Raw genomic sequence first — 12,664 nt, 5'->3', positions numbered from 1 at the left:
AAACTGATTAAAATACACATGAAAAATTATTTTGAAACAAACAGTCTAATTTCTTTCTAAATAATTTATTTTTTATATTAAACACTTTGAAAATTTATTTCAAACATCCTCTTATTTCGTTTTTATCTGTGAGATAAAAGGGAAAGAAATAAAATGGCCGGGGGCATATCGGGTATTTTAGGAAAAGTTTCCAATTATTGGGCCCAAATAAACTCTGTACAAGTACAGCCCGGCCCATTAGTGCCGTGGTGAGAAATCATGTCAGGCCCGGCCACCGATTTCCTTATGTCCGGTGCTCCGCCACCACTGGATCTATCCTCCACTTCGCAAACAGAGCTTCTCCGGCTCGATCGCCGATCAGGTAGACCCAAGGGCTGCTTGTTTTCACCGAGTTTTTTATATTTCTCAATTTCTTTGCCCTACATGCTTAACGATTGACAAATGGCATCAACGATCAGTTTCAATTTCCAACTACGAGTTTACCGGACGCTTCTTGATTTTGCAGATACTCTGTAGATGCGACAATGAATTTTCTACTCAGATCTACTCATACCGTGCCTCCAGAGCGGCCATCTCTTCAAGAAACTCCTCCTCCAGCTACCTATTACGCGCCAAAGCCAGCAGTAACTTTGGAGGGTCTGATTTCTGAAGATCCATTTCCACAATATTCTACTGTTGATGATAATGACGAGGAGGCTGATGCATCTGGCGGTGAGAATGGAAGTATTGCTGGTCATAGGGAGAAAAGCGGCCGTGCTAGTGTAGTGAAGCACTCTGATGTTTCCGAGGAAGAAGGGTGGATTACCATTCCATGCAGTGCGTTCTTTGTTATATCAGTTCACTAATGTCTGATTTTGATAATCGGTTAATGTGTCGTCGTGCATGAATGTATCACTGATGCTTAACATAACAATCTGGTTGCATAAGATGGTGACCATAACACACCGTATAGTGTGTATGTACTGTGATTTATATTGAAAGAAGATACATCTGGCATTCTATGTGAATAGTCGACTCGAAACTTTTGGCATCTGTTTCAAGTCAAGACGCCTAATTTATCTCTCCACGTATACTTTCTTCGTCATCACTTCTTCTTCTTCTTCTTCTTTATCATGACGAATCATTTTATTGGATAAATTCCGATCAAATGTTTTTTGAAGTTGGATATGAAGTTTTAGTTTCCTAAACTGAATGCAACACTTAATGAACTCAAATATCAACTCCCTGTCCTTTTGTTAGAAGTTTGAAGTTTCTCAGATAGAACTAGCTTGGGAACTTTATAGCATAATATCTTGCGGTTCTTTATCACACATCTATAGTATAATTTTTTTTTAATATCATGTTAGTGTTTTAAGTTGCGAGATTGTTTACAGTCTTGTTACTAGGACCATTACTTAGTAACGCATTCGTTTGATGTGGAATTTTTACATTCAAGAAGATACACCTGAAATTCTTCCACAAAAAGTACGGTTGGAGGTTCTGACTCCTGAGTAGTAGAATGCTTAACATGACTATATTCTTTATGTGGTAGATGCGTGCTCCTCTTTGGCTTCTGATTCATAAAGGAAATCTAATACTTGATATTTTTTTCTAGAGGGTCTTCCTTGTGATTGGAAAAATGCATCAGATATACATTCATTATGCAGTATGGACCGATCTTTTGTTTTCCCAGGTACATATACTTTATCCATGACTTGTTTATTTTGTTTTTCATACACCTGCATCATCAGATGAGAGAAATGCTGTGTTACCGGTATGGTACTTTAACTCTGCCCTTTATACAGGTGAACAAATATGTATCTTGGCATGTTTATCTGCTTATAAACAGGATACAGAAACCATAACTCCTTTTAAAGTTGCAGCAGTTATGAGTAAAAATGGAAAATCGCATAGTCCTAAAAAAAAAAATGAGCACATGGATGATGGAACTAATTCCACAAATGGGGAAAGACATAGTACAGATCAGAATGGTAAAAATCTATTAAGCGAGAAGATTGACCCATCAGAGGATGTTTCTGCCAGTGAATCTCTTCTCCGAATGGAAGATCACAGACGACAAACAGAAACATTGTTACAACGATTTGAGAACTCTCACTTTTTTGTAAGAATTGCCGAGTCTAGTGATCCCCTTTGGTCAAAAAAAAGATCTGACAAACAAAGTGACTCTGAGATAGTGGGTCAGACCATTATTAAGTCCAGCATAAATGCAGTGATTGATCAAGGAGACTTTGATTCCAATGTCTCTGGTGGCGTAGCAAGAGGTACCTTCAAGTGCTGCTCTCTTTCTGATGGAAGCATAGTGGTATGTATCAAAAAGCTTCTGGAGTTCTCGTGCATAGTTGCAGAAACTTTTGATTGAAAATTTCAAGTGTTATGTCCCGCTTTTCTTCTTGAGCCTACACCCTGCAGTAGGCTCCTAGAAGTACTGATAACTTAGTCTTGCATCAGACTGTCCACCTGAAGTATGAATTGATTATCCCAAAGAGTACAATTTTCTATATCTTTTGTATTGATGTTCAGCTTGGTTATTGTGTGATGCAACCTGCTCAGTAGAAATAAGTACTTGTTTGTTCCCTATGTAATTCATATTTGTGGCAAAATTTCTTTTATTTCATATAACTATTCCTGCTGTCAGAATAATGGTTTCTGGTTCATTGGATATCATCATACTCCTTTTGAGAATCCTTTATGCCTATATAAGTTCCCAAGTCTTAATATCAGTATCAATTTCAACACTCTTTCTAACTACTGATTCTCATTCTGTCTTCTTGTGGGAAGGATGCAGGTGCTTTTACGTGTGAATGTTGGTGTTGACATATTGAGAGATCCTGTATTGGAAATACTTCAATTTGAGAAATATCAAGAGCGGCCAATATCATTTGAGAATCAGGATGGCTTAGGTTATTCAAATCTGGATCCATGTGGAGAATTGTTGAAATGGTTGCTTCCTTTGGATAACACCATTCCTCCTATTTCCCGTCCTTTATCTCCTCCCCGTTTAACTACCAATGCAGGAATTGGTGGCACGTCTCAAAAGTCTAGTGTTTCTTCATCTGGCTCTCAACTCTTCTCCTTTGGCCATTTTAGAAGCTACTCTATGTCCTCAATACCTCACAATACTGCACCACCTTCTGCACCTGTTAAAGCTGCAAGTTCAAAGCCAAACTTTGAACTTGAAAATTGGGAACAGTTCTCAACCCAGAAGTCCTCAAAGAGTAAAAGAATTGGGGGCCGTGACCTTTTATCTTTTCGAGGTGTCTCTTTGGAGCAAGAGAGATTTTCTGTTTGTTGTGGACTGAAAGGAATTCATATTCCAGGAAGACGATGGAGGAGAAAACTTGAAATTGTTCATCCTGTTGAAATCCAGTCCTTTGCTGCTGATTGCAATACAGATGACCTTTTATGCGTTCAAATTAAGGTTTGATCACGATTTTTTCTCTTCCTTTTTTCTTTTTCTTTTTTTGGAATCAAGTTATAACCAGTACATGATACGCCAATACGGTTACATATATATCATTTATATTATATTTCTCAAGTATTCGTTTGAAATGTTCTTTGTGCAATTTTTTTTACAGAGTTACATTTGTTGTTTTGTAGAATGTGTCTCCAGCTCATATACCGGATATCATAATATATATTGACGCTATAACGATTGTTTTTGAAGAGGCATCAAAGGATGGACTCCCTTCATCATTGCCAATAGCTTGCATAGAAGCAGGAAATGAACACAGCTTACCAAATTTAGCCCTCAGGTTGTCATCCACTCAAAATATGTTGTATTCATTAAAGTTCTCATGCTTCAGTTATTTTTTTGGTGGTTGTGCTTTTGCTGTACCAAACAAGTGGTGGGGTTGCATATCTGAGGGGGCGGTTTGTGAACTAACTTTCTATTTTCTTTGTGGTGAACTAATAAAATTTTTTGGTTATGGCTTTTATTTTTTAATGGTTGCTTGTTGTATGTGGTTATGGCTTTTAGTACTATAGATCCCAGTGAGGGGTGAGTTTTACAATGCAGCATTTCGCTCTTGATTAAAATATCATCCAAGATTGAGAGTTTTTAGTTTTATTATATTTTTTATTTTTTATATTGCATTAAGTGAAATTGTGCCCTTCAAATATATCTGAGTATTTCTTATGAATCATTTTGGTATGAGAAGATATCTACATTGGTGCCTCTCTTTTCATTCTTTTATGATAACTGAAAAAATACATTCCTTTGATCGTATGTGGAGCTTCTCTGTGGCAGGAGAGACGAAGAACACTCCTTTATTCTCAAACCAGCAACTTCTATGTGGAGGAATATAAAGGCTTGTGGAGAAAAAATTTCCCAATCCTCCCGATTACAGGCTGGAAATGCTACATCAAGTTTGTCCCTTACCTCCAAAACGATTGATCAATATGCAATTATGGTAACATGCCGGTGCAACTATACTGGTATATTCACCGATCTTTATTTTTCTAATTTACTCAATTAATTTAATTGTCGTAATTTGCCTTTTTCTGATTCTCATAGGATAAACATGTCCCTTTCATTGATATTGTGGAAAAAAAATTAAATTGCACAAGTATTACCCACCCACAGGAACATATAGAAAACAACTCCAACTTAAGGTAACCTTGGATGGAGTATAATTTGTGAGACCCCCGATTATTAACACATATAAGAGAAGGGGTACAAGAGGAATTACACCAAGGATCTTAAATGAGGAAGGGAATAATCGTGAAAGGGAATAATCATGAAAACCGTATGGAAAGAGGGAGGGACCACTGGGGTGCTATAAAACCAACAAAGGAAGAAGGCGGGGTGGACCTATTTTGGGGAAAAGCTGAAGTAGCTTTTGGGAAGGAGAGATTAGCAGCCCTCTCGGATTGGCTGGGTATCTGTTATTTTTTTCTTTCATTTTCTTTTATAACTCCTTGAATCACCTTGAGGAGATTTCCTATTGTTCCTTTCTGTTTTCTTCATTGTACTGACATTACTGCTTATTTACTATATCAATACAACTATATCAGAGCTTGTGCTCTGTTCTTTGTCCTAGTTGTTGTTGGGTTTGTCGAGTGCAGGAATCAGACACTTTACACATTGGTATCAGAGCCCTAAAATCCTGGGGCGAACAAGGAAAATGGCATAGAAACAAATAAAGGAGAGAATCGAGGCAAACGAGAAAGAAATCGCTAGCATGAAGGATATGGTTTTGGAGGCCTCTGTAAAAGTATAGAATAACTCACTGAAGAGATGAGGGAGAATAGCTTGATCCGGAAGGGTAGTGAGTTTGGCGCTACTGATGGATCTCGGCTCAAGATGAAGGAGAAAATGGATGAAGTTGATTCAGACCAGAATCAGGGAGTGGGAGGACCAGACAAGAGCAAATACAAACGTCTGGAAATGCTGGTTTTCACGGAGGAAAATCCCGAATCCTGGGTATATAGAGCGGAACACTATTTCGAGATACACAAATTGAGTGATGCTGAGAAGGTGAAGGTGGCGGTCGTTAGCTTTGCTCCAGACGAGGTCGACTGGTTCAGATGGAGCCACAATCGCCGACCGATATCGACATGGGATGAGTTAAAGAAGAGGATGTTTGAGCACTTTCGTCCGACAGTCGAAGGAAGTTTGGGGGCAAGGCTGTTTCAGATCAAACAAGAAGTTATGCAGATTACGTGAAGAAATTCGTGACATACTTAGCGCCGTTACCCGAGATGGCGGAGAGCGTGCTTACTTATGTGTTTTTTAATGGACTTGAGCCATCATTGCAAGTCGAGGTCATCAGTAGACACCCTGTGGGCCTGGATGAGTGTATGAGGGAAGCCCAGTTAGTCAATGATCGGAACCTGGTACTAAAGTTGGCTTTGCGCGATTTAGGAGTTATTGGGCCTTAGAAGGGCGAAGCCCAAGCCCAAAGTGTGAATAAATCAAATAATTATACAACCAAACAAAACCCTAAGGGATTAGATGTGGGATCGACGAGACAAGTATTGATTCCGATCAAGGAAAATTTTATGAAAAAGGAACTGCTGGTAAAGCAATTGTCGGACAGAGAATATCGAGAACGGTTGGAGAAGGGGTTGTGTTTCTGGTGCAGTGATAAGTATTCGCAAGGCCACCGTTGTAAGGTCAGGGAGAATCGAGAACTAATGTTGTTCATCACGAACGAGGACGTGGAGTGTGAGGAAAAAGAAACAGAAGAAATCGAAGCGGAGGAAACGTCAAAACTGGCGTCCATTGAGATCATGGAAGACGCGGAATTTTCCTTATGTTCAATGATGGTGTTTCCCAAGAGAGGAACGGTGAAACTGAAGGGAATGATGAGGGGAAAAGAAGTCGTTGTATTGATCCATTGTGGTGCAACCCACAATTTTGTCAATCAAAGATTGATAGACGAGCTGAAGCTTACAATAACAAGCATTGCGAAATACGGTGTTGTTATTGGCAATGGGGAAGTTGTAAAGGGGAAGGGTTTTTATAAGGTAGTGGTAATCAAACTACAAGACTTGGTGTTCACCGCCGATTTCCTTCCAATTGAGTTAGGGAGGATGGACATGGCTTTAGGAATGCAATGGTTGTTTACCATAGGGTTCATGGGAGTTCATTGGCCGTCTTTGACTATGTGTTTCAAGGAGGGGGAAAGAACAGTCATGTTACAAGGAGACCTATCTCTCACGAGAGCAGAGATTTCCTTAAAGGTTTTGGCTAAGGAATGGGAAGAAAGGGATCAGGGATTCCTTATTGAGTTCCAGAATTGAGAAAGAAATGAAGATGTTGAACAATGGGAGGAGAAAGAAAAGAAACAAGAGGAGGTATTACCGGTTATGATTCAAGCACTACTCCAGGAAAACGAAGACATCTTTGAACTGCCCACTGACCTTCCCCCGAAGCGTGCTATTGATCACCAGATTATAACCCAAGAAGGGCAATCTCCAGTTAATGTCAGAACATATAAATATGGCCACCATCAGAAGAGATCGAAAGGCTTGAGGAAGAAATGTTGCAGGCAGGAATCATTAGGCCAAGTCGTAGTCCTTACTCAAGCCCTGTTTTGATGGTTAAAAAAAAGGATGGGAGATGGAGGTTTTGTGTAGATTATCAAAAGTTGAATCAAATCACGACAGCAAATAAGTTTCCCATCCTAGTGATCGAAGAATTACTCGACGAACTTCACGGCTCTGCAGTCTACTCCAAATTGGATTTAAGATCGGGTTATCATCAGATTCGAATGAACGAGAAAGATGTGGAAAAAATGGCATTTAGAACTCATGAGGGCCACTATGAATTTCTGGTAATGCCCTTCGGATTAACAAATGCTCCAGCCACCTTCCAGTCCTTAATGAATCACATATTTAGGCCATTTCTACAAAGGCTTGTGTTAGTCTTTTTTGATGATATTCCGATATATAGTCCTGACATCTCGACTCATGAAACACACTTGGCCGTTGTTTTTAATGTTTTGCGAGATCACAAACTGTTTGTCAACAAGAAGTGCTCATTCTGCCAAACTTGAATCCAGTACTTAGGACATTGGGTATCTCAAGAGGGCGTTGAGGCAAATGATGAAAAAGTATGAGCTATGACCAACTGGCCTTAACCAAAGAATGTGACGGAGCTAAGGGGATTCCTAGGTCTCATGGGCTATTATAGAAGATTTGTGCAAAACTATAGGCAGATTGCAGCGCTCTTAACTCAGCTCCTACATAAGAATGGGTTCTATTGGAATGAGCAGGGTACACGAGCTTTTGAAGATTTGAAGGTGGCAATGAGGACGATTCCAGTGTTAGCTCTACCTGACTTTTCCCTTTCATTTGTGATCAAGACTGATGCATCCAGTTTTGGGTTGGGGGTTGTGTTAAGTCAGGACTACAGACCGATAGCTTACTTCAGTCAGAAGCTATCTACTTGGGCTCAAGTGAAATTGATTTACGGATGAGAACTAATGGCTGTGGTGTTGGCCGTTCAGAAATGGCGCCATTACCTCCTAGGAAATAAGTTTACTGTAATCTCAAACCAAAAAGCACTCAAGTTCTTATTGAAACAACGGGAGGTACAACCACAATTTCAAAGATGGTTGGCAAAATTGATGGGGTATGACTTCGAGATCTTATACCAACCTGGTCTACAAAACAAAGCTGCGGATGCCCTATCCAGGTTACCAACCGAAGCAGAAATGTTCATGATGACCTCCTAGCATTGGTGGAAGTGGTAGTTGTATTAAAAGAGGTAGAGGAGGATGAGGACTTGCAAAAGATTATTGCTATACTGAAAGAGGATCTGACGGAAAGCCTAAGTATCAATTGGAGCATGGAAAGTTACTTTATAAAGGAAGGCTGGTAATTTCCCAAAATTCATCCTTAATTCCCTCACTCCTCCATACCTTTCATAACTCGGTGTTAGGGGGCCATTTAGGTTTCCTTAGGACTTATAAGAGAATGTCAGGCGAGTTGTTTTGACAGGGCATGAAGTCAGATGTGAAAAGATATGTAGAACATTGTGAGATATGTCAACGGAATAAAACATAAGCCTTGAATACAGCCGGTTTGCTACAACCTCTACCAGTTCTAGAACAAATATGGGAAGATTTGACCATGGACTTTATCGAAGGGCTGCCTAAATCCGAAGGATACAATTCCATTTTAGTGGTAGTGGATTGATTGAGCAAGTAGGCTCATTTCATCAGATTAAAACATCCTTTTTCAGTAAAACTAGTGGCAGATCGATTCATCCAAGAGGTTATATGGCATCACGGGGTTCCTAAGTCCATAATCACAGACAGGGACAAGATTTTCCTCAGTCACTTTTTGGAAGGAGCTTTTCTCCATGATTGGAACTGTTTTGAAAAGAAGTACCTCCTTTCATCCCCAGACCGATGGACAAATTGAAAGAGTTAACAGTTGCCTTAAGATAGACTTGCGATGTTTTTGCAATGAGCAACCCTCAATATGGAGCAAGTGGATTCCGTGGGCAGAATCATGGTACAACAACACCTTTCACACTTCAATCAAAACCACTCCATGCCAGGCAATATTTGGAAGAAAACCACCTCCTTTGTTATCTTATGGTAAAAAAAATACCATTAATGATATGGTGGAACAGCAATTAATGGCTAGAGACGCCGTCTTGAATGCCCTGAAGGAACACTTAGTTGTGGTTCAAAATCGAATGAAGAAACAAGCAGATCATCACATAAGAGAATTACAGTTTGAAATAGGGAAGGAAGTATTCCTGATGCTACGTCCGTATAGACAGAAGTCTTTAGCAAGGAAGAGATGTGAGAAGCTAGCTCCCAAGTACTATGGACCCTACAAAATCTTAGAAAAGATAGGGTTGGTGGCTTACGAACTAGACCTTCCTCCAGAGGCCAGCATACACAACATCTTCCACGTATCTCACCTGAAGAAGAAGTTGGGGCAGAACACTCTGATTCAACAACACCCTCCAGCCTTAACAGAGGAGTTTGAGCTGCAAGTGGTGCCTGAAACTATCATAGGGGTTTGCTGGAATAGGGAACTGGCTACAAAGGAATGGCTGGTAAAATGGAAGAAGCTACCAGAGAGTGCAGCTACGTGGGAATCTGTGCATTTGATATCGGAGCAATTCCCTGATCTCCACCTTTGAGGACAAGGTGCAATTCGAGGCCTGTGGTATTGTTAGACCCCTGATTATTAACACATATAAGAGAAGGGGTAGAAGAGGAATTGCACCAAGGATCTTAAATGAGGAAGGGGATAATCGTGAAAGGGAATAATCATGAAAAAGGGAAATAACCGTATGGAAAGAGGGATGGACCACTGTGGTGCTATAAAACCAAAAGAGGAAGAAGGCAGGGGGAGGGCCTATTTTGAAGAAAAGCTGAAGTAGCTTTTGGGAAGAAGAGGCCCTCTCGAATTGGCTGGGTATCTGTTATTTTTTTCTTTCATTTTCTTTTATAACTTCTTGAATCACTGTGAGGAGATTTCCTATTGTTCCTTTCTGTTTTCTTCATCGTACTGGCATTACTGCTTATTTACTATATCAGAGCTCGTGTTTGTTCTAGTTGTTGTTGGGTTTGCTGAGTCCAGGAATCAGATACCTAACATAATCACAAAAAAAAAAAAAAAAGGATGGGGAGCACCAAAATGGACCGAACAATTCCTGGACTAGTTATTAAAGATTCTTTGATTTCTTTGCAACCACAATTCTCTCTTGATATGATAACTGACAACAATTCTCAAGGGATTGCTTTTACCTTGTTGGACCATAATGTTTTTGCGTTTCTTCTAAAGCTATTCATTTAAGCATATGCTCACTCCACAATTTTTCTCTCTCACCAAGTTTCTAAAACCAACTGATTAAACAAAGAATGATAGCATCCTATGAATTAAGGCTAAAGGGCCACTGGAAGAAGATAAGTATATGGATTGTTCTTACCTCAATCTAATGATTCTGCCAGTTCTTGACTCTTATTTAAGTAAAATTAATTCTTATATTTTCTGAATTTATACAGAATCTAGATTGTTTTTCAAGCAACCAACCAGTTGGCAACCTCGAATTTCAAGGGATCTTATGGTGTCTGTGGCGCTATCAGGGGATACCCCTAAACCCAATGGAATTGTTTCTCACCTTCCCGTTCAGGTTTGAAGCATCAAATATCCAGCAAACCCTACCACCCACAATTAATATAATAATAATAAGAAGAAGAATGATTAAAAAATAAATGAAATATCCATACACATCCGCACAATTTCTCATGCTCTCCAATACGAAGTCATCTGAAACAGTTTAAATTTCAGGTTTTGACACTTCAGGCGTCAAATTTAACATCTGAAGATCTGACCATGACAGTTCTTGCTCCAGCTTCATCCACTTCTCTTCCATCTGTGATTTCATTGAATTCCTCACCATCATCACCCTTGAGTCCATACATGGTTTTAAATGAAGTTGCTGGAAGGATAGGCAGTGAGAAGTATGGTACATCATTGGAAAGGCCAAGATCAATCCCTACTGTATCTGAGAATAAAAAACACAGTATTGATTTTGGAGGCCGGTCGGTTTCTTTTAAAGAACAATCTTCTCCCATGTCAGATATCATCCCAAGTGCTGGTTTAGGTTGCTCGCATCTGTGGCTCCAGAGTAGAGTTCCATTAGGGTAATAAATAATTCCTTTCTCACTCGATAAATAGTTTTTCCAACACTCATTCCTTGCTTGGTCTCTGCAGATGTATTCCATCTCAATCCACAGCTACCATCAAACTTGAGCTACTTCCCTTGACTGATGGCATAATTACACTCGACACATTACAAATTGATGTCAAGGAAAAAGGTACTGATAGTCGTTCTCTCTCTTCCCTGCATTCTTCAATTATGTACCTACTGTGAGAAAAAGCTAAATATTTCTGCTTAATTTATTAAACATTTTTTGGTTGGGGTGAATCAACATCGAAAATTCTATAGTATAGATAATGATATTTATGACAGACGCATGGCCTATTGTTTATGCTTATGGGCCGCTCATTATTGTTACATTCAAGTTATCCTGGTTTGCTTACACTTATAAGCCCAATAAAGGTAGAGTGTAGGTATATGGATACCTAGCATGTACCCCCATATGACTATAATTTATTAGTAGTACCTTTGTCTTTATTTGCTGACCATCACTAATTGTTACTTTTTCTGGAAAACTTATTCTAATATTAACTGGCGTCGGAGGTTTCTGATGAAACTTTAGCTTCAATGCTAATTCTTCTAACAAACCTGAATCCTATGTAGATGCATTTTCTTAATGGGAACAAGAATGATGTTATTTCCTTTCTCATTCTTACTGTTTATTCATCAAGTCAAAGATTTTTTTAAAAAAATCTTTAATTTCCCGTGTCCCATGCTAAAATTGAGAATCACATCTCTTGATTTATCTCTCCCAAAAGGATAGAGTCATTCTCTCATTTCCCTTTTCGATAACTCTCAGCAGATGTTTTTATTTTCTGTAGGTTTTACACCAATTCAAATTTTATTTCTATGCCTGATATCAGGGAATAATATCTTTTTCTTTATCATGCGCAAGATTATTCATTTTGTTCTCATTCTACAATTCTTCATGCCCACTGATATTCATTTAGATTCTCTCATTTTCATTTTCCTCAACTTACATCAACTATAAATTTCTTTAATTATTTTGATGCGACAGGTGCTACGTATATCCCCGAGCACTCACTGAAAATAAATGCGACCTCCAGCATTTCTACTGGGATTATTTAAGATGGTTCCTAGTATCTCACATTTTATCTCGACCTCTGGAAGGGTCCATCCAATGCCCGTCCTTTTGGCCATTCTGAATCAGAATTTTTATGGTTTCTAGGCCAATCAACGACCATTCGCTCATTTGCCTTCTCTTTGAGTGTGATTGATATACCCTTATGGCCATATCAAATTATCTTGGATATATAGCTTTTAGTCGTGTGTTGTAAGTTGTGTACCTTCGTCTTGGAAATGGAATCGATGTACATTCTGGAATGTCAAAATATATAACTTTTATACCTTTTTCTTTTAAAGAATTTGATTGTGCTTCTAGGTTACTGCGCCTAGAAAATAGTGGAGGAACTGTGAATTTGCAACTTTTGCTGTGCTCCGTTTTTGATATATTATTTGATTGTAAGTTTCTGTTTTTACATATATTCAAACCCAAGACCCTTTTTCAGA

The 12,664-nt window shown here is 39.0% G+C and overlaps 1 protein-coding gene across 1 annotated transcript; it reads left to right on the top strand.

Moving 5' to 3' along the window:
• Window positions 1-227: 227 nt before the first annotated feature.
• Window positions 228-12,664, top strand: LOC120082055. Its single transcript, XM_039037275.1, has 11 exons — window positions 228-361; window positions 506-816; window positions 1,595-1,672; window positions 1,785-2,302; window positions 2,786-3,418; window positions 3,598-3,752; window positions 4,247-4,434; window positions 10,476-10,603; window positions 10,762-11,117; window positions 11,188-11,291; window positions 12,153-12,664. The coding sequence occupies exons 2-11, from the start codon at window positions 525-527 to the stop codon at window positions 12,221-12,223; spliced, it is 2,523 nt and encodes an 840-aa protein (XP_038893203.1). The 5' UTR covers window positions 228-361; window positions 506-524; the 3' UTR covers window positions 12,224-12,664.

Source organism: Benincasa hispida, chromosome 7 (genome assembly GCF_009727055.1).
Source record: "Benincasa hispida cultivar B227 chromosome 7, ASM972705v1, whole genome shotgun sequence".
Lineage (NCBI taxonomy): Eukaryota > Viridiplantae > Streptophyta > Magnoliopsida > Cucurbitales > Cucurbitaceae > Benincasa > Benincasa hispida.
Note: the sequence above shows the minus strand (reverse complement) of the source record. Positions and strands in the feature narration are given on the sequence as shown.